General features: G+C 42.2%; 1 protein-coding gene across 5 annotated transcripts in view; it reads right to left on the reverse strand.

Annotated features, from left to right (window-relative positions):
• The window catches only part of KCNMA1 (potassium calcium-activated channel subfamily M alpha 1), a 541146-nt gene that overhangs the window by 56515 nt on the left and 461213 nt on the right, over nucleotides 1-23418 (reverse strand). For 3 of the 5 annotated variants that reach the window (XM_035137304.3, XM_035137303.3, XM_060275025.2), the window contains exons 19-21: nucleotides 19182-19278; nucleotides 12746-12796; nucleotides 621-744 (exon numbers count right to left, since the gene is read on the reverse strand). In XM_035137304.3, the coding sequence (XP_034993195.3) occupies nucleotides 621-744; nucleotides 12746-12796; nucleotides 19182-19278 (272 nt within the window). The remainder of the gene's footprint in view (nucleotides 1-620; nucleotides 745-12745; nucleotides 12797-19181; nucleotides 19279-23418) is intronic. The other 2 variants (XM_088670120.1, XM_060275026.2) reach the window with 1 other exon arrangement.

The following is a 23418-nucleotide window of genomic DNA, read 5'->3' on the forward strand; positions in this document are numbered from 1 at the left end:
TAAATCACATTTAAAATGTTGATTCTGAATTGGACTTTAATATTGCCAATGTTGCTCAATCATGTTAGTGGCATAGTTATAAAGCGTCCGTGGCAAAACATGGGTGTTAAAGGATCTCTTGACCTTATGGGTTTTCCGTAGAACAAATGACTTATTTGTATTTAATTAAAAAACCTATAATTGAATGGTCTCAAATTATCATGTGGACAACTAAAGATGTGTTGTTGTTTTTTATTCCCTACCTGCACTTACAATTCCCTCTCTCTCTTTGCTCCCAGCAATGAAGGTAGAGGACCTGAAGATAACACAATCTAACGCTGTGGTAAATTATGACACCACACAGTCTGAAAAGCAGAACCTGGCAGCAAAGTGGGACTAATGGCTGTTGAATATTCACAAGGAACAGAAAACCTCAGGGGTCTGCCCACCAAAAATCTGTGGACCTACCAACAGTCGGGAAAATGGGTTGGCTAAGGCACACACAGCCTACAGTCCATAGATACTTCATCCTGGAGTTCATTACTCACTGAATTGGTTATATGCAAGGAAATAAACAAAACAGAGTGCAGTCTGATAGTTTGTTACGACTTGGGAAGTGCTCCTCCCTTGCAGATACCCACCAAAATAACCTTGTCAATCTCCTTGGCTGGACACCAATGAAACATCCCTGTGGAGTCGTATTTTTTCACATTGCAATCCATGTTGTCAACTTGTTCATTGCCAGGTATTAATAAGGGGTCGTGTCTGAGGAAGAATAAAAGTGTCAAGGTTAATATCAATGGAAGCCATAACTAGGAGCAGTGCTTGTAATACGGTTTGCTTTTAAGACGATAACAGAAAGATGAGGTTATATTTAAATTTGGGGGATTGAGAGGGGAAGAAAGAACATCACAATAACCTTTTATGAAATACAAGTCTTTCCCTCACCTTATGGCCCATGAATGTCCCCGCCTCCCACCCCAGTCCTCATTCCTTCATCCAAATAAACATCACAAGAGTCTCTATTAGCATCTGCAGTGGAGTAGAAGGGATAACTACAGAACCCCCATGCTAACTGACTAGCATGAGGATGGGAAGCCAATTGCTTGCTTTTATCGCATACAACTTTTGACGTGACGCTCTTCGAAGTAAAAGCTTTAACAGGCTGCACTTTAAATATTTTAGCAATTTGCCCAATCATATTTTGCTTTTCCAAACTGAAGCCCTTTAAAGATTCAGCAGTATGTCATTTTACAGCAAACTGACTAACAAATGCCCACATCTAGAATACATGATTTTAATACTAAACAACAATGCCCATTTTCTATGACAGCTACAGCATTTGTAACAACCTTCAAAGCATTTCTTGCAATAAAACAAAACCAAATAATAGTAATAATAATGATAGTGTGCTTCATCCTCACATATTTGAGAGAGGGCTGGAGACAAAAAGCCCGTAAAATCAGGCTATGTCTGCCACAGTGTCCACTCCCAACATGCCACACTGATCATGCCCTCTTGAGCCTCCAGCTTTAATGATTTAATGCTTCTACCACCCTTACAGCCCTCCCCTTCTCCAACCCAGCTCAGAAGATGGATGAGAAAACTGTTGAAGGGTGCCTCTTACCCCACAGAGGGCTGTGGCTATGGGGTTGTGGGTTCCAGGGTGAATCACAATGTGTACCCTCCCTACCCCGCCATATGAAGCATATTCATATGTGCTAATGAGTTTTTCAGTTGTGTTCTGGCACAATGCTGCTTCCACGTCACCCCTTAGGCAAATTCTAAGGTGTCAACGTTACAATGAATGCACATTATGCAGCACACAGAGTGATCCCTCACATCTTTAATCCAACTTCTTAGATACAGGAACAAGAGGGGTTAACCCATGCAAGTTTGAGTAAATTAATTTCCATCCATTATTCACAATGTTTCTGTTTTGCAGGATGCATTCTAATTTTGATTTCTGAAGAGCTAATCAGATTTGAAAATTGTATAGCTGGGATGGTGAACCTGCAGCCCTCTTGGCGTTCTTAGACTCCAACAGTCATCAGCTCCAGGGAGCATGGTCAATGAGGATGGTTGGAGCTGTAGATGACCACAAGTTCCTACAGTTTTAGTCCATTCTCTTCCTTCTGCAGTGCTGCAAGTTACCTTTTCAATGCACTCTGTAGAGGATCCCTACCCCTCCTCCCGTGCCTGCTTTTTCAAGAGTTGCAAAAGGACTTCCAGGGGAGTGTGTGGGTCCTGCCCAGATGTTGGTTGGGTTTTGGGGATTACCTCCCAGGCAGTAGGGCTGCTATTTGTGGCTACTGGCACCATATTGATGGACTCCCCACTTGAAAAATGGGGGAGGGGGTTTGCACCTGTGGAAACCAATTTGCCCCATTCCCCTAGGGATAGCTCTGAGCGCAAGTCACTTATATTCTGTATTCACCAGTTCCTTCTGTGGAGTTGAAGCTTATTGGGCTAGCATAATGATTTTCAAACTGTGTTCTGGAGTCCCGAGGTTCCTTGGAAACACATCAAGGATTTTTCAATGAGAAGAACTGTAACGGTGGAAAAGCTTAGTTGGAAGATACATTGTCTGCCATGCAATGCAGAGTCATGGGGTGGGTGTACTTAATGATATACTCCAAGTTCATCTGCAGCAATACAAAGGTCCCATAAGCTTGGTCAATGGCCCATGCAAATTGAGTGTACACCCTAGAACTTATTACAACATGTTCTATAACACACACAGGTTCTGTGGCAGATAGTTTTAAGTTTCTTAGTAGAGATATTGATGCGAAAAGTGTTTCTGAAGCTGGAAAGTATGAAAGCCACTGGCTTAATGTGTAATCACATAACATTTAGGAAGTTACTCTTAATTCATCTTTATCTCCCCTCTGCACCCCCTGCATGCTTGCACTGGATTTTGACCAATTAAAATGAATGTGTTCATCCTCAAGCCAAGTGTGCTCATCAATGAGTGCAGCTTAGAGTAAAACTTGCATTGCTGCAAAGTTGCAAAGTGGGAATTTGTGAATATCTTTACTGGTGGTGCGGGAAGGAGACCCCACTTGTAAGTAATTAAGATCATTATTTTAACCCCGATGGCCAGAGGCCGTACGTTTTCAACGCACTGCAACATTCACAATTTCGTGCAAGGAAATAAACAGGAATCAATTGTACATGCTTCAGAAAAGCTACCAAGCTACTTTTCTCACATCTATATCTCTAGCCATATAAATAGCTTCTCTGTTCTTATGGCAAAAATTATGTGCGCCTGAGTTAAAGCGTAGAGGAAAGTACAATCTTTTCAGGGTTTTGCGGAGCATATAATGCCACTTATCATCAATTAAACTCAAGAGCGACACTAAATGCCATGCTACAGCTGCAAACCCAAAAAGCCTGCCTGGAAGACAACAGCCTAAAGCAAAACCGCAAATCCCTTTTCCAGCAAACCTGCTGTGAGATAGCCAGCATTATATTTTAAAGAGCAGCGCTCCCCTTGCAGCCATTTACAAGTACTCTAAACACATTCAATTGGCGTTTTCAACTCTGGAACTTTTCTTCTGAACTGACCTGGAAATGGAGGAAAAAGTCAAAAGAATGAAAAGGATTCACTCCCCTGCTCCCAGTTCAAATTCCATTTCATTCCTTTCACGCTCTCCACAATTCTACCACTCTGTTATTATGGTGTGTGTTCATGGTGTGTGTTTTTGTGTTTTTATATTGTAAAGTGCCCTGTGATATTCAGGTGAAGGGATCAATAGAAATGTAATAAATACTAATAATAATTATGGGGGTCGTGTTAGTCTAAGATGAGAATTGCCAAATAGCACTGCAACCAGTGCTTTTTTTCTAGGGGGACGCATACCCCTAAACATGTCGTGGAACTAAGTTTGGCCTCATTGAGGGGCAGTATTTCATTATGAACAGGAAAATGAGAGTATCCCTAAACGTTTTTTAAGGGGAAAAAAGACTGCCTACAACATTGTAATCACAGTATTGTTGTGCGTTTGGGTGGGGGGCTGCATGCCTGAATCCCCTCTAATTCCTGGATCCAGCAAGGACTTAATTGCTGGAATAGCAAAGACAGCTTCTTGGTGGGGTAATGGCTTAAATATGGGTCGTTAAGGTAACATAACGTGAGACGAGAAGACTCCCTGGAAGAGACCCTGGTGCTGGGAAAGATGGAGGGCACAAGGAGAAGGGGACGACAGAGGATGAGATGGTTGGACAGTGTTCTCGAAGCTACGAACATGAGTTTGACCAAACTGCAGGAGGCAGTGGAAGACAGGAGTGCCTGGCGTGTTATGGTCCATGGGGTCATTAAGAGTCGGACATGACTAAACGACTAAACAACAACAAGGTAACATAGGAAGTGGCTCTGTTGCAGAGGGCAAATGGGTGGGACTCCTTTCCTCAACTGGCTGTTGTTTAGAAGGACAAAGGCCAGAGTTGTGTGTGAGAGCTAGAAGCAGGCGGCAGGCAGAAGCCGGAGAGGGAGAGACATGCTTGATTTCTGCTTGAATCCAAGGTTGTGGCTATGGGAGAAGCAAGACCTGATTGGAGTATAAAAGCTATTAGCCCCTCCATCATAAGCTCAGGTTGTATTTAAATGTAAATAAACCACATATCCTAAAGATACCACAGTTTCAGCTATCCCTCATTCCGAGGAAACTGAACCCAGGGCAAACACCTGCTTGGAGATTGATGTGGCGTGCAGCAGTTTGATTGGGGGCAGGCTGGGGAAATTATCACAATTTCACTTGCATAAAAACAGTGAATGAAATTACTATGCAAAACGATAGGGAATCAACAGTGTGCTTTTGTAATTCTGCTGGCAATTAGCTATTAAGAGTTGTGGCCCCAACTCAGCAAGACTTGCTGCTGAATAAACAGCAGACATAAATCAAAGGATGGTCCAATATTCTCATGCCATTGAAATTTGGGGCGACAGTTCACACTATGAGTCAAAGGGCTAGTTTTGCTCATGGAATCAGAGTTGGAGAGGTGATGGTCAATCGTCTAGTCCAACTCCCCTGCTCTATGCAGGAAATCAAGACCTAGAACATCCTCAACAGATCGACAGCCAGTCTTTGCTTGAAGATCTGCTGAGGATTTCTTGCATTAAAGCCTCTGCTAGGGCAGGATATTTAAGGAAAGTTAAATGTCACTTGACTGTTGTAAAACCTCTAAGGCAGGTTACAAAAGATATTAAGGTTCTCATTTAAAAACCCAGTTAAAAACACATCAACAATTACCAATAAAAGAACTTAGAGCACATCAAGGTCAACATAGGCTTGCCTAAATAGAAAGATTTTAAGTTGCTACATAGCTAGCAAATGCCTATTATGTTATCTGATCCTGCACAAGCTTCACCCATGGTTACCCTAGGCTTTCCCATCCAGTCTTAAGCCACTATATACATATTGTGTTTGTCTTATAAACTTTATTTTACCACCTACCTGCTTCTTAAGGGGATCTTTCACTTGGCAGCCCCCCTCTCAGTAAGTTCATACCAAATGCACAACTTGCAAAATGACAGTATTAATAGAGCCTGGCAACATATGAATGAGTTTGGGTTGTTCCAGCCATTTGGGGTTGTTATTATCCTCCACCTAGAGCAGGCATGTCAAACCTGCGGCCCTCCAGATGTTTTGGACTACAATTCCCATCTTCCCCAACCACTGGTCCTGCTAGCTAGGGATCATGGGAGTTGTAGGCCAAAACATCTGGAGGGCTGCTGGTTTGACATGCCTGACCTAGAGATTCTCACAGTTAGTGAATAGGGAAGAATGGAGTGAACGGCCACAAATGTTAGCCATTCCCAACATTGTGCTATGTTGAGTGTTTTGTCAACAAAAGCTTTTCAGATTGCTAGACAAAATCCCCCACACTTCCCCCTGTGTGCTGTTCTGAGGGTTGTCCTGGCCCAGTGAGCCAATTTTGTGGGTACAATTTTGTGCATTGGAGGCGAGGGAGGGAGGACAAGGGGAAAACCACATAGCATGGGTCCTTGTGCCGACTTCCTCTTGATGGGAGTCATTAAGAGAATCCCACCCTATATGCTGATGCCTTCCTTGTATACTGTAGTGCCTGTATTTATTTATTTATGAGCTTTTTTTACTTATTTATTGTATCTGCCCTTCACCACAAGGTCCCTGGGTGGGTTATACTCATTTAACCATACAATATTATAATCCAGTAACACAGCTTAAAACAAGCCAAAGTATGTACATCAAGCAATATATCCCACATAAATGACACAAATATTAACTGTCAAAGACCAGGGTATAAAAGTTTATCTAATGAGGACTATATAATGAGGATGCTTGATGCACCTCTACAGGGAGAGAGTTCCACATTTTGGGAGTTGCAACAGAGAATAACCTCACCTAGGAAACCATCTCCTCTATTTCCAAATGAGCCTATAGTTTTGTAAGTATATATTAATCTTTCTGAAGCTAAGCAGGGGTGGGATTTGACTAGTATCTGGATGAGAGCTATCTAGGAATCCTATGCGTCCTACTCTCATGGGGAAAAGATGGGATAAAAAAATTAAAATATTTGTAGCCATTCAAGTTATGTCATGGTTTCTTTTGGCTATCACCTAAAAAAAGCCCTCCCACCCAATAATCATAGTTATTGAGAATCATAATCACCATACTAAGAGCACTATTGGAATGCAAAAGATGCATTTAATCCTCATTCATTCCAGGCTCCCATTTCACATATGGATAACTGAGACCAAGAGACAGTCCCTAAGATCATACTCAATATACCCGTTAGGCAATATTGGCTTTGCTTATTGGGGAAAAACTCTTAATATGGCAAGCAGATTAAAAGCTTTCAATGACTTGATTATTCATGCTTTGGTTACCTCCAAACAAGACTGCTGCAACATGTTTACATGGGGCTATCTAAGGAAGACTACACTTCAGGCTACACTCTGGGCAAAATGCAGCTGCATGAATACAGTACTGCTGGGAGCCAGAAAACCTGAATACACAACATCAATTTTGCACAAGTTGCACTGGCTGCCAGTAGATTTCCAGGCCCAATTCAAGGAGCTGGTCTTAATCTTAAGAAGCCCTAAATGGCTTGGGGTGAAGTTACCCGAAGGGCTGCCATCACCCATATACTCTTCATATACACTAAGTTCCACCTCAGGGGTCCTTCTTGAGTGCCTGCTGTTGAGATCTGTTAGGCTGGCATGCACACGAAGCAGGGACTTTTAGTGGTGGCCTCAAAACTATGGAGCTCCCTTCCAATGGCCTTATGTGTTATGGCCTTATGCCCCGACCCTTGAACTCTAGCATTTAGGCAGGCCTCGAAAGCCAGCCTCTTCACAACGGCTTCATCTCTCTATAAAAATTCGCCATCTTAATCTGCACATCATGCTATGCCCATTTTTCTATTGCAACTTGTCTCTCACTCCTCTATACTTTGCTTTGTGAGGGTGTAGTTCTAAAAAGTGGCTTATTTATTTATTTTGTGATAATTTGTTTTGTGAAACAGCCAGGGATTCTTCTTTATTTGCTGTGAGAAATAAGGAGGCAGCATTTTATATGGTATGAATGTGCAACCAATTCACAGGGTTACCTTCCCCAGTTTTGGAGGGGCAAGTACTGCATAAATTGGATGACTTGATACTGTTCCTCCTCATATTCCACAGAGATAATCCGGAGAGGAGAAAGAACAGGCAGGAAAAGGATAAATTATTCTCATCTCAAGCCCACTGCTTCTCTGCTCGAAACCCACTTCCAAAGCTGCTTTGGGTTTTTGTTACACTGCATAATGGATAGGCAATTCATGCTGGAGAATGAATTCATACATTACTTGATGTGAGGGGTCCATGGAAGGTATTTGGGTGGACCTGCTTAGCATGATTCTTCCTCAAAGGGAAATAATAGCCACAGGGCTATGCATGCATGGCTATTGTCTGATGTAACCAGGTTTATACAGGGGAGGTAGTGCATCATTCTCTGCCACACAAAAAGATGGCACAGGCCCGTGTCTTATTAGCATGGGAAATATTTAGCAGCAGTTGCTCTCCCAGAGAGTAATTTACTGTGTCTTGTGGGAGCAGGTGGACACACATTGACTCTGCAAATGTGCAGTTTTTTGTTTGCATGCAGCAATGTAGTGATTTGGTTGGCTTGGGATATTTTGGAAAGGTGTAAATGGGAACAGGCACCTTGCAAATGCACCATGTTTAAATGCAGCGGGTAACATCTCCTGCCTTTCACGGTTCCCCTTACAGCCACCCTAACAAATTGTGGCAATTAGCATGCTGTTAGTGTTAGATGTAGGCAGAGAATGCAGGTGCTAATAATTGAAAAAGCGTTTAGAGGTTTTACACCCCAGCTGAATATTTCATAATGTGCTGCATGTTTCGCTATTTGCTCAGTGGGTCTCTGTCACTTCAATCTTCCCTGACTGCTTTGACTGGCGCTCCAAAGCTCCACCAAGCCAAGACTGACGGCTTGTCACAGGCAAACTCCACCGACTACTGCGGCAGCTCGCTGGGACTGGCTGCAGAGGTTGTCACGCTGCTCTGATGGAACTTGGCAAATGTTTTGTGACTAATACACCCAACATTTGTCAGCTAGCATTAGCCAGTGCCCGTGACCCTCTCCAGTCTGCACCAATGGCATTAAGTTGTAATGAGAATTTGTAGCCCCTCTGTGTGAGTGTGTGTCACACTAATGACACTTTCTGGCTGACCTTTACTTTCACAAGCTTAATCAGCAATGAAATTTCCAAGGATTCAGAGCACATGTGAAAGCAGCTTTGTCAGGCGAAAAAAGGGTCACAGTGATGAGTAAAGAAATGTACCTTTCTCCTCCCGCCCTTACGTTCAGAGTTTAGCCCCAGACAACTGCCATGAGTGGATCACCAATTGAGAGGCTTTTCATTCAAGTCCTAAAAAGGTTTAATGTGTTGTGGACTATTCACCCAGATTTCTGCTCAACACTTTATCTGCTAACAGGCTTTTGATTCAGTTTTATATTTGTGTTTCAAACCTGCAATACACTGAGTACATTGTATCTGAAACATTATGGTATCTTAAGTGCAGCCTGCATTTGGTTAGCAAGGTTTCCGACATAAGATTTGTTCTCATGGCTCCCACTTGGAACATCTTATATGAGGATTCTAAGAGGATGTCATGAGTTTTCTCAACCTTTAGCCCCTCTCCATTTTCTCCTATCAGCTGCTGTTTTCAGGATTTAGGTAATTTGGCATGGGGAGGGGGTACCTAGCACCCAGCAAGAAAAATCAATACAATAGAGTGCCTAAGAATCATTATTCAGTGAAAGGGTCTTCTAGTTGCCCAACTATTTGATGTCCTATCTGGAAAAAAACAAAATTCATATTTTTCTCTAAATGGAATCCCAGTTTACATAACCCACCCTTTGTTATCCTTGGAGAAAAGCCAGCTAGCATTACATCCAAACAGACAAGCCATGGTTTGGGATATTGCTCCTGCCTTGGAAGCCACAATTTGGGAAAACATCTGGGGATTTACAAGGAATATGAGAAAAGACAGAAACCACACAAACCATGGTTTGCCTGTATGCCTGGAACACAAATTGCAGCTTACAGTCTAAACTACAATTGTTTCATGTTATCTCTTAACCAACCCACTATCTCTCTCCATTGATCTCCACTCTTTAAAACATTCCTGTTTGACAGTAAATGCCATCAAGTAATTTGCATGTTAAAAGTACCAAGTAAAAGATAACAATTGTAACGGCAGTTATCTGCAAATATAGTCGGCAACTAGCTATTAAGAGTCTTGACCTAATCCCAATAAGGCTGCAATCCATGCTTGTCTGGATTTAAATCCCATATATGACAATGAGAACTGAAAAGCGTTCAGCTGTTTAAATTGGCCTGGATCAGACATAATGTTAAAGTATGGCTTGGTGATATATGAATGAGCCTTAGGGTTGTATACTTCCTACTTCCCTCTCCTCCTGTGGCATGGCCTTGAGGAGATTGGAAGCTGCCAGTTCCACTGTCTATCAACCAGAGCTTATAGTTATGGCCAAACCCTAAACTGTGGTTAATCTTAATTATGGTTTATTGAAAATAAGACTGCTTCAGAAACCATGGTTTGAAGTGGGCTTGTTTCAACATACTGTGGTTAAAACTAAGCACAGTTTGGGGTTGACATAACATTAAGTTATAGTTAATTAACAACAGAAGTCAAAGTTTTCTTTCTTCTCATGGTCATGCAAGAGGAGAGGGAAGTGCTTCAGTGCAAAGCTCAGCCAGGTAATATTAAACCATAATAGCTAACATGTCCAAATTAGGCCAGTATGTTTCCAATACCCAGCCTAGAACCAAAGGATAATCCTATGGTATTATGACTTTCACTTATCCTATGGAAATTTGCATCTAAACTTTGGGATGATACATCGTTCCATGGAGGATGGGGCTTTTTTTCTACATCCCACACTGTAACCACTAAAGCTTCTAGTAATCATAGTTTCTGGGTAGCTAGCAGAGGCTTAATAGGGCACATTGGTTCTCCACAGCCTTCATCCTCTACTGCTAGGTACTCCCATATTGCATTAAATGGCCAAAGCCATTGCCAACAGGCAGGGAAGAATTTAAAAAAAAACACACATGAGAGCCTCTTGTCTGGGTGATCAATGTTTGAAGAGTTTAGTTTATCTATCGGTGTTTATCTATCGGAAGCATTAGCTCAGATATTTATTTCATACAACTGCTGAATGTATTTTTATTGGGATATTCTAAAAACAAATATCATGGTGCTGCTGGAAGTTTAAAAACTAGATGAATATGGGAGCACCCAGATTTACTCTGCATACATGGCAGACTTTGTGCTTGATTGTAAGACCTGCAGATGTGGGGTTATAATAGTGCAAGTAAGAGATCTATGGGAGTTTCTCTTTATTTTTTACACAGTTGTAAAATTTATTTTTTGATAATAATAATAATACACAAGTGTAACATAATAATTATTATAGCAGTGAACTGTATATGAATGAGGTAGCTGGGAATTTTATGTGATCAGAGCATTATGCGGCTTGGGACCCTCATACCTACAGGACTGCCTCTCCTGGTATGCCCCGCGGAGGACCTTAAGGTCCACAAATAACAATATTTTGGAGATCCCGGGCCATAAGGTGGCTAGATTGGCCTCAACTAGGGCCAGGGCCTTTTCAGTATTGGCCCCGACTTGGTGGAATGCTCTCTCACAGGAGACCAGGGCCCTGCGGAATTTGACATCTTTCCGCACGGCCTGTAAGACGGAGCTGTTCCGCCTGGCCTTTGGGCTGGACTCAGTCTGACCATTATGTTTTTCCTCCCTTATGGATTTGATTTGGGCCATTTTAGGTTAAACTGGAAGATAGCGGTTGGCCTAAAGTCACCCAGTGTGCTTCATAGCTGAGTGGGGATTTGAACCCTGGTCTCCCAAGTCCTAGTCCAACACTTTAACCGCTACAGCATACTATCTCTCGTAACAATACTGTTAGCAGCCCCGAGCCCCTGGGATGGTGTCCATTTAAACCAGAGCTTTCCAAGCTGTGCATCGCAACACATTAGTGTGTTTGCTGCAGTGTGTAGGTGTGTTGCATGAACGCTCCCCGCGCTCCTCCTGGGGCTGGAAAGGGGTTCGTTTAACCTCTGGTTTGCTAGTAAAACTGAATTACTGTGTCGCGAAATGATGCAGGTCCAAAAAGTGTGTCACCAACTAGAAGGGAAGTGTTGATTTAAATAAGCAATAAATCCTACTCACTAATGTGCCTAATCCTTCCCAATCCCATAGGTTAATAACATCTTAGAGTATGGTTTCCCAAACTTGGGTCTCCAGCTGTTTCTGGACTACAATTCCCATTATCCCTGAGCACTGGTCATGCTAGTTAGGGCTGATGGGAGTTGTAGTCCAAAAACAGCTGGAGACCCAAGTTTGGGAAACTGGCTTAGAGCATTATGTGTAATAGAGAGAGAAAGATGCAATTCGGCACTGCATTGACTGAACAGAATACAGCATGCGTCTGTGAAAAGGGGGGAAAGTCTAGTAGTCCTCATCCAACAAACTACAACTAGTAGCATCATTTAAATATACACTTTGTGGCCGTGTTTTATATTTATTCATAAGCCTGTCTCATTATATTTTCACAAACAATGCAGAAGCGCTGTCCTTTTCGCAGTCACTTTGCTGGACCTTGGCAATCTCTGAGCAAGTTTAGTATGTCCTGGTTCGGTTGGCAGGGAATGAAGGCAGTGGTGGGGTGAGCGGGTGGGGGTTAGAAAAATCAAGGAAAATCCTCAGGGTTATGAAATTCTCCTTGGCAACAAACTGGAAACCCAGCAGACCCAGAGCCTCTGTGATTCTGGTGTGTGATCAGGGACACTAATGAGAATGACCCTTTGCTGAGAATGCTGCTTGTCTAGAGGCCAATGTCAAGTATACCATTCAGTTTGGAGTGGACAGGGACAAACTATTTGTTTTCTCTTCAGGCCCTTGGGCCCTGTCACATGCTATTTGCTTCTGCATTAAGAGGCATTGTCTCAGCAGGTCTGACATTTTCTGTGTACGCCGGACTCATGAAACTGCAGCAACTGAAGCACTGAGGACTAGAGGCGCAGTCCACCAGGAATTTTCCCCAGTGCAAGCCCCATTGCAACGAATAGGATATAACACAAGAACAAAACATGCTCCCATAAAAACCCCACTCAATTAAATGGGCTTTATGCATGAGAAGCTCTTCAGTGTTTCCAGCAACTGTTTACATACCTTGTCTGGGCTTGGAAGGCTCCACTGTTTTGCTTAGGTTGCCCCCAGTTTCTTTTCGGTCACATACAATAGATTAAATACATACATTAAATACAACCATACAATTGCTACAAAGACTAACCCATTAATCAATGCATTTCTTTCATTTACTACACAAATTGATTTTACGGGATATTATTGTCAGTAATGGCATGTGACATTTATTTCCAGCCCTCCACTGGGATCCAAGGAAATATTAATATCCTCTCTGTACAAACCCTACATTTTTTCAAGATTTCTAACACAGGTTTAGACTTCAGGCTACCTGAATGAGACCTAAACCTCTTCTGATGGTGATGCTAACTACAGATCAACACCACATATCTGTTGCAATTCATGTTCTACCACTGTTTTGTGCTCATTAATAATAATAAAAAATTAACACTTTGCATGTCAACTGTGTTATACGTCTGTAACTGTTTACTTATTGTCTAAAGTTGGAACTAGATGTCTTTGACAACATCTCTTTCCTCTTTCATTATGGATAGCTCAGTTGGTTAGAGCATGGTGCTAATAATGCCAAGGTTGCAGGTTCAGGGACTTGGGAGACCAGGGTTCAAATCCCCACTCAACCATGAAGCACACTGGGTTACTTTAGGCCAGCTGCTGTCATCCAGCTTAACCGATCTCACAGGATTGTTGTAATGATGAAATCTCACAGGATCTCACAGGATTGCTGTGATCATCTGACTACCCAGTCAGTGACAAACCACCTCCAGCCAACCCACATATATGTGACTGCTGCTCTGTGGCAGCAGAAAGTGACAGGGCCCTGGGAGGTAATTCAGTCTGACCCCCTTATATTTCCTGGAATTTTAAAATAAAGAAATATGATAGGTAAACTGCTCTGAGTAAGAGTCAGAGTGGCAGCAACAGCTACCAGGTAAATGGATGAGGGGGAAGGGCATTTGGGGTTTCTAAGGATTATCAATCCTAATGTTAATCCCAATGTTATTAATGTTAAGAACTTAATTCGTTCTGGAGGTCCGTTCTTAACCTGAAACTGTTCTTAACCTGAGGTACCACTTTAGCTAATGGGGCCTCCTGCTGCCGCCGCACGATTTCTGTTCTCATCCTGAGGTAAAGTTCTTAAGCCAAGGTACTATTTCTGGGTTAGCGGAGTCTGCAACGTAACCTGAAGCGTCTGTAACCTGAGGTACCACTGTACTCAAAATAAATGTTGCATGCCATTAGTGATAATAAACACCGAAACAAACTCATAGAATAAGCAGTACTTAAACTACAATTTCTCAGCTCAACTGTCACAGGAAACTGTTTTTTAACCAACCACATTGTCTTCCTTGAAGCTGGGTGCGTGTGAGGGAAGGAGAGAAGGGGGAGCACATGGAAACAAGGCTGATTCCTGATCTGCTTATTTATTCCATTGTTATCCCACTCTTCTTTTAAAAAGCTCAGGATAGCATACATGGTCTTCCTCCCTTTTTATCTGCACAGAACAATCACCACCCTTTGAGGTAGGTAGGGTTGAGAGATCATGACTAGCTGAATGGGGATTTGAACCTAAGTCTCCACCACCTGAGCCCAATGCTTTTAACCATGACACTGCACTGGCTCCATGGTTTATTGAATCATTGCGTTTGAATGGGGCCCCTATCCAACAAATGCCATGAATTAAGACAGGGAAAGGGAATCCCATTCAATTTTGTTATTCAAGAGCAGAGTCCTCCCTAATAAAAAAAGGTAAAGGGGCCCCTGAACATCAGGTCCAGCCGTGTCCGACTCTGGGGTTGCGGCGCTCATCTCGCTCTATAGGCCGAGGGAGCCGGCGTTTGTCTGCAGACAGCTTCCGGGTCATGACCCCCAGAAGAAAACACACTATGCACCAATGCATGTTTACTGACGAATCTTATCAATATATCAGTTTTAAATGAATTAAAGGGGGAGTGCTTCAAGAATACAGTTGCTTATGGGTGTAAAGGTATTAGTAACCAGTCAAGGGGTTGGTAAGAGTCTCATTAACTGAAAAAATAGAAACTTTCCTAACAAAATAAATCAATAACCGTAGGTAGCCAAATTGTTCTATATATAAATCTCCACAGTCGGGATCCTAAGTACTATTTTAGGTGTGCCCAAGGCTGTGTGAATGGCCAGGGGGACTCTCAACATTTCCCCCCTTTTATTGGCAGACTTCCGTGCAGTATTACAAACAACTTTTGAAGTCCTGTCAGTTTCTAAAGCAGTTTGACATGAGGCATTGCAGGGTGGGGCTACTGTTTGAGAAACAACCCCCCTCCACCTAAGTGCATGGATTGTAGAGGTTTCCTGAAGCCAAAAAGGGCCACATATTAGACTAGAAAGATTTCCCAATGTGGCTTTTAGTCAATCCTGAAAGTTACCAACCTAAAATGCAATTCAAGCTAAATTTGGACGCTCCCATTCACAAGCCACCTACATACAATATTTCAATAGGGATCAGAAAAAGTTTTCAATAAGGCTAGTTAAATTTCTCATGCATATAAACTGAATGAACTAGACAGAGAAAAGCAGCTGGGGTTATTCTAATAACTTATTTGCAGATGTTTAAGATAAATAGTATATTTCTGGTTCATACAAATTTGCAAAGTGGCCTTTTTCAATATTCTGATTTATCATCTTTGGGCTTCATAAACATGGAGCTCTCAAATGATGCTTCTCTTGGTCAAAGGCACAAGACGCAGGGTATAGGGACAGGGTCAGGGTCAGCCACTAAAGACAGGTGACTAGAGTCCAGCAGAGAAGACCGAGGAGTAAGCAAAAACAAGTTCAGTTTTGGCAAGCTCCCCACTCATTGCCTGACCCATGTTTAGCAATTCTGATGTGTTACTGAGCAGACAGCTCAAGCTTGGGATGAGTAATCTCCCTTAGTCCCTCTTCAGCAGGCAATGAAAGCAGGTTCCACTTTGAAAATTCTTCCCCCATCATGCAAGCTGACACAGGCATGCTTTTCAAAAACCCACAGCCAATCTGTTGATCATTACTTATTTACAAAGGCCTTCGGGCAGAAAGTCCTGTAAAAACCATACTTGATATGGTATACACTAGCTTTTTCGGCTTGTAGAAGGGGAGGGGGGAAGTCCCCCTAAGGCTACCTCAAACCATCACTTTCTATTGCACATAAAATGTGCCGTGTAACACTAAAGTATTTAATATATATGGTATAATATATCTACAGGAAAGGCATTTGTGTAGAAGTGTGTTAGCCTGTATTTGGTAATTTGATGTTTTGCTGAAGGCTATGACTTGAAAAAGCCTGCACCTAGTGCCGAGGACCTGTCATCTCAGTACCCAAGAGCCGGTAGAATAAAGAAGTACCCTAAAGCAGCAAAACTTTGACACAGCTTTGAAGCATATGAAAACAGTATAACTCCCTAGAATTATTATGACTCAAGATCAAAGAAATGAGGCATACTTTACATAGCAAACAGGGACAGTGCACTTCACTCCGAATGTTGCTCTGCCCCTTCTCTCTCTCTTTCTCTCTCTCTCTCCTTTTATTTCACATTGATGCCCCTACATTTGTTAGATGATAGAAGGGATGGGAGGTGGGGCGCTCCCCCCCTTTAAAATTTCAAGTGGATAAACTTAATGGAGATGAGATGACTTAAGAGATAAGTGGATTGGAAATGGTGGAATGACAACATGTGCCATACAAGTGAGAGAGTTCTCCCCCACCTCCCATAAACATGCATGCAAACCAGTATTGCACAGGCAATTAGTTTACATAGGCTTAGTTAACAGAAACTCAGGGAGCATTTAGAACAGGAATTTTACAGCGATGCATGGCCTGTAGTGGGCAAAAAGGACATAACTAGGTGCATTTTCCCTCTAAGAATCAACCCAGGTCCTGCAATCCTAAATTACGGTATTTCAATGGGAACAACTTGGAGATACGATGGGGGTCTCAGAGGTGACTTACTGCAGGAGCAATTGAATGCATATTTCTCTAAGCTGCACTTAGTGATAGAAAGTGTGGGGAGGAGAAGTAAGATATGGATTTGTTGACAGCCATCAGAGAAACATTGACCGCTCCCAGGTAGAGATGCTTGTATGGAATTCAACCTTTGTGAGTTCCAATACAATCTGATCTGACTTGCACCTCTCAAGCTAATGTGAGGATCAAAACATAGTTATCCTGATGTTGGATTCTGCAAATGTGGTTCTCATGAGTTTTTTTTAAAATATTATTTTTGGGGAAAATATTTTTAAAATTGTGCATTCTGTGATTAAATATATTAAGAATGTGTATTTAAATGCAGATTTTCAAAAATTGTACATTTTCACCAAAACAGGCAGAGCTGAGCTATGAACACATGCAAATGGGTCACAGACCAGTAACAGGCCGATCTGTCCATCCATATTGCCACTGAAATAAGATAGCAGTTAAGCTGCAATAGCCAATAATTGCAAATATTTGTGTATTCATCAGAGGAGGCATGCCTTTGAATACCAGTTGCTGGGAATCAAAAGCAGGGAGAGTGGTGTTGCACTCAGGTTCCTGCTTCTGGATCTCCCATAAGCATCTGGTTGGCCAGTGTGAGAAGTGGGTTCTGGACTAAGTGGGTCCCTGGAATGATCTGGCAAGGCTCTTCTTGTGTTCTTCTTAAATCAAATGCATCCACTTGCCTTTCTGCTGATTTAGGTGCGATAATTCAGCTCTAAATCGGTCATAATTTGTACCCAAAGTTCAACTTTACATGAAAATACATGCAGGGAAAAGGGACTAACACCGTGCTCCAAAATTTCTGCAACAGTGCCATCACAATGTCCACATAACATGATTTTGGAGTGTTGCAGTGGTGTAGCTGTGGTACTCTCCTCTGCTTGTATGTGTAACATTTCTTAAAATGTGGTTGTAAAATCACCACCATTGGTAGGGGATTCTTGGCAAGTGAAACAAGACTTCAAAGGGGCATATTGTTATTTTTTTACAAATTCAGTGGGATGCCCCTTACAGAATCATTCATAGAATTTGGCCAACAGCAAAATCTAAAGTGAATTTGGGGCCTCCTACTAGAGCAAAACATCTGAGGCATTGCGAGGGTTTTAGTAAGGCCACCGATTTGTTTCTTGGCAGTGGGTATCCCAGTTAGCTCTATTTTGCCATGGGATTTTACCTAAAGCAAAACTCGGGGTAATGTGGAGATTTTTCTCAGGACAAGAAAGTTTTAATGAGACAAGTGAAAACTGTGTCAGCTCCTAACACTATACCGCAGGGGTGAAGAATCTCTGTCAGCTCACAAGCCTTATTCCCTTCTGGCCAACTTCCCAGGAGTCACATGACAGTGGTGAGTGGAGGCAGGGGCAAATGTGGGCAGAGCAACAATGGTGAAATTTAGCTTTGTAAAGTATATTAGTTTCTATACACACTTGGAGACTCCGTCCTAACATTCATCCAGACAAGCAAGAGTTATTATCTGAGTGTGAGGATGCACACTCCAGCCTGGAAGAATCACTCAAGTGAATAGAGGCCCATGAGGGATGTGGTCTGAGGAAAGAGGGCTTCACTGGGGATGGGGTGTAACTTGGGGAGAGTTCAAGAGAAGCCTACTATGGGGCAGCGGTTCCCCAGAGGCTTAGTATACAGCCTAAGGTGGGCTTGCTTGCAACATCAGCTCCAGAAAACCTTTGCTTAAGGCTCATCCCACAAAAATAATCTATAGGGGAGATCTACTGGAAACAAATGCTGCACATCTGAAAACACATGGGAGGGGAAAACCACTAACATCTATAATATGTTTTCACCACCTGCCTTCATAATGTCTTTTATTTTTTTTAAAAGCAAAAATCCCCTTATTTCATAATTAATATTGCTTTTAGCCTCAGTAAAACTGCATTAGTTTCGAACTTTGCTTTGGCAAGTACAAAGATTACTAGACCTTAAAAAAAACCACAGTCAAAATCAATTAGGGGAAATTTGATTTCAATCGACAGGATAAAAGGAAGGTAATATTCAGGTTCATTTTTGATTGTGATGATACATCTCACATATGGCCTTAAGTACAGAAAACAGTACTCAGAGGGATTCCGACAAAAAGAGAATTGCCCAAGGCAAACTAACCACATGAGTTCTTCTGATTGGTTAGTGCTATCATTAGTGCCACTGCTGTTTAAGAACTACACATGGACAGGACAGGGTGACAGCTAAGACTTTAAAGCCTATGTATTTTTCAAACAGCTTTTCAAACTGTTTTTCATGACAGATTTTTTTTTCCAGCTCTATCATTAACTGCTGACAAGCTGACAGAATAAATACTTCAGCCTTTCAGAAACCATCTAACAATCTTCTACTTTCCCCACCACCTTGCCATGACACCCCCACCCCACCCACCACCATTTTTATTGGGGAGGAGGATAGGTTGGGAGAGGAGATAAAGATGCGAGCTGCTTAGAGTCTTACCTCATCAGCTTGGGTGAAGAGTTGGGCGAATTTCTCATGCCTCCGTTTCGCTGCTTCTTTTTGGGTGAGAGTGTCGTCAGCTGCTGCTCATCTTCAACTGGAAATACAGGCAACCCATGAGGAGGTTAGGATCAGCTCAGATCGCCACGTCATACAGGCGAAATAGCCAAATAACACACACACACACACAATTCCATTCACACACTGATACTTCACTGCTATCTTGTCTATGTTCAATAAAGACCAAACTGGTGTTAGTCAAAATAGATCAGTTTTAAAGACAAGGAAGAGGAAAGAGAAGCAAGGTATTGATTGAAGAAGTTATGGACATGGTTTCATGCTTTCATAAAAGATAATCCTTTTTTCTTTTCTTTTTTAGTTAAGCTGCATTTTTGGAAAATGGAAATTAGTGTCCTGCTGCATACACCAAAAGATGAGGTCTACTCAGAATCCGAACGCTGAATGTTACCAGACCGCACTTTATTAAAGAACCCAATACCCATCGGTTCTGACTCTTTGAATGCCAGACCACAGTGTCTTTGTGAAGAGATGTGCAGCATTCAATGCCTTGATATTCAATGCTTGCATTGCCGTAAATTAAAACTCTGTGGCTGCGCATTGATCTCCAGCACAACTCAGAACTCATCGCTTCACCCTTTATCACAAAAGGGGATGTTATCACAGGAGCAGGTGGAACAAGACCAAATGACGGGAGAACTTCCTGTATAACGAAGGATGGGAATTGTGGCAGAGGTTCTTTTGATGGGGATGAAGTGCACTTTGAGTGGAAGATCATCTTCTGAATAGTAAACAATAACAGCCAACCACCTTAAAATTATAAAAAACAAAACCGCCTTTGGCTAACACTACTGCACAAGGGTCTTCACCTCTCCCAAAATTACAGCAAGTTTCCTTACAAAGCTAGCAGTAAGTACCATATTTACTCAAGTCTAATGTGCCACCGAATCTAATGTGCACCTCAATTTTCAGAACCTTGAAACCAAAAAAAGTATTTGCTGGCAAATGTAAATGTGCCGTCAAATCTAATGCGCACCTTAATTTGCACAATGTAATTTGGCCAAAAAAGGTGAGCATTAGATTCGAGTAAGTATGGTGTTTAACCACTATTGTGAATGTTTAAGGCTCTAACATTTATCATTCTTAGCAGATCAGAGCTCTGCCAGTTTAAAGAGTTTCGCTCTGTCAATGTCCCGTATGAGAAATTTACACAACAAAATAAATCAAGTTTATTTTCGTCCTGTAACTAAAAAATAAAAATAAGACTAAATATGACTGAGCCTTAGGTAGCAGTTAGGTCCAGTCGTGGACGACTCTGGGGTTGCAACGCTCATCTCGCTTTACTGGCCGAGGGTGTACAGCTTCTGGTGTACAGCTTCTGGGTGATGTGGCCAGCATGACTAAGCCGCTTCTGGCGAAGCCAGAGCAGCACACAGAAATGCCATTTACCTTCCTGCCAGAGAGGTACCTATTTATCTACTTGCGCTGCTTGCTTTCGAACTGCTAGGTTGGCAGGAGCTGGAACCGAGCAATGGGAGCTCACCCCATTGCTGGGATTCGAACTGTCGACCTTCTGATCGGCAAGCCCAAGAGGCTCAGTGGTTTAGACCACAGCGCCACCCGCGTCCCTAAGGCAGCAGTTACTTTCAAGTTAAAAGAAAAAGAGCAACACGTGCATCAATGAGAGTGATGTTACGGATCACTATGAGAACTGTGGCCAAAGAGCAGGACGAAAGTTAACAAAGAAACAAAGAACTATATGGATATTATAATGACCAACTTAAAATGTAGATCTGATTTAAAATACTAATCCATTTCCACAGAATTATAAAATGCATCTTTCAAAAAACAAAAACAAGCAAATGCCATTCTGCATGGCACAAGCACTGCAAAAGTCAAATTGCTTAAATTCCTGAAATGATCCCCGCCAAAAGGATCACATAGGAAATATAACCACCATCAGTTTGATTGAGAGAGAATTAAGCATGTGCTTAATGTTGCCACTGAAATCAACAGTATATAAAAGCACTTGACTTCAGTTGCATTTTCACTGCTTCTAGGGAATTTTAATTGCAACACAATACATAAAAAATTGAAGAAGAAATAAAAATACAGCTAAAATTCATACAGCATCTAGCACAGCACATTACAATTGCTACAACAGGCAGAAAAATAAGTGGTCCACCAAGACCTTCAGCAATTTTCAACTGGCCCATGGCGGGAGAGGGGGGAAGGTTTGGGAACCACTGTATTAACTGATTCCCTAACTAACTGCTTACTGACTGAACCAATGAGCAGCACATGTGGACTACAAATGAATTACAAATTTTTAAAAAATTAGAACGACCATTTCTAAAAGTTACTACAGACCGTGAAAAGCCAACAGCAGAGCCCACTGCAGCTGGCACCATTTTAAAAACAACACCGCCACATGCACACAAACCTTTTTATTACAATTTTGAAGGGCTGGTGCTGATTGGAGAAGTGCCAGACCAGGTAGCAGCAGCACCTGTACTTTCCTTTTTCCACAATATGTCTCTTCTCTACTTAGTGAAGGACCTACCTATTTTTTTAAAAGAAAATAAGGGGGGGGGCAGGGATATTATTGGCACTTTCCTTGCTGCCCCACTGCAGGTTTACCAGATGGCAGAAGTGCTGAGAAAGTGGCACTGAAATGCCCAGGCCCATTTGTGCACCTTTAAAAGCTGGGCCTAATGCTGAGTGTGGTGGGGGAGGTATTATAGAGGGAAGCAGAGGCTGGTCACTCACAGCTGCTTGGCCTGGTGCTCCTCCACTAAGCAACAGGTTTTAAAGGAAGAAAAAAGAAAGCAGGACCAGGCAATACCAGCACCCTCACCATCTGGTGGGCTTATGGGAGGCACTTGTGAGAGATGCTCTGGGGAAGGGGCTGCTGGGCCACTTACCCAGGGCCCCGTGCAACCTGTTCCTTGACCTCTGGCGCTCTCAAATGCCTGGTGAAGCAGATGCATTTTAACTACACTTCCGGAGGCTTACAAAGATGATGTGTGGCCCGCCCTAGGAACTAAGACCACCGCCACTGAAAACATCTTGCTCCGTGCCTTCGCCACCTGCACCTGACTTTCAGATGGGACTTAGAGCAGAGCTTTATCCAACGAGATCTCATCACCGCTATTCAGGATGCAAAAACCTCTACGTTAGAGTGCTGAGATAACACAGAGATGGTTTCAAACAAAAAGGGTAATACAATAACAACCAAATTTTAATTTACATGAACTAGATCTTGCTCTTGACCACTTGGCCTGGCCTCCCTGGAAAGGCAGGCATCGGGATTCTTCTATAGCAGGCTTCCTCAACCTCGGCCCTCCAGATGTTTTGAGACTACAATTCCCATGATCCCTAGCTAGCAGGACCAGTGGTCAGCGATTATGGGAATTGTAGTCTCAAAACAGCTGGAGGGCCGAGGTTGAGAAAGCCTGCTCTATAGATTCCCCCCCCCCCCACACACACACCTCAAGTTTCTCACACCTCCGAAGTCTGGAGAACTCTAATTGGTCATGAGTAATGGGACTTGTTCAGAAAACTGATCCGAAGAACAAAGCTAAGAAGAATGCAAAACACTGAAGGCAAGCAGGTCTCATTCTGGTGTTTCCCCCTCCCTCAGCTTCATAAACTAGCTCTGGATCGGGCATCCATTGTGCCAGTTTAACTTAAGCTGACCTAATTTACAACAGTTTTCTATGCTTAGGATGCCTCAATTAATTGCCAACACTGCATATTTACTGAATTGCCTTTTAATGAAAATTAGTTCATTTTTGCTGAACTGATAAATTATTATTGTTTGTTTATTTAACAATTCTGGAAAATAAACTGACATGAATGCACGTACAGAATTATGCAGGCTTCTTTTTATCAATTCTGAAATGCAGAAGTTCAGGAATTTGACACGGAATATTGTAGGATCTGAACTCCCATCCCGTAATATCCAGGACCTCGGTTTTCTAGATATCTTTGATTGTAATACATAATATACCATCCTCGCAACAACCTAGAGCTTACTTTTGCCCAATAAGCACAGCATTAAACTGTTTTATCTTTTGAGGAATACTCGGTGTAGGAGAAGCATCAGACAATGGCTAATGATGCTTTAGATACTCTGATTAGACTGCAGTTTAACTTTAAAGTCACAAGGATGTTTAAAAATCTTTGATTATTCATATATATTCATTATTTCAATGAC

This window comes from Zootoca vivipara, chromosome 5 (genome assembly GCF_965207765.1).
Source record: "Zootoca vivipara chromosome 5, rZooViv2.hap1.1, whole genome shotgun sequence".
Lineage (NCBI taxonomy): Eukaryota > Metazoa > Chordata > Lepidosauria > Squamata > Lacertidae > Zootoca > Zootoca vivipara.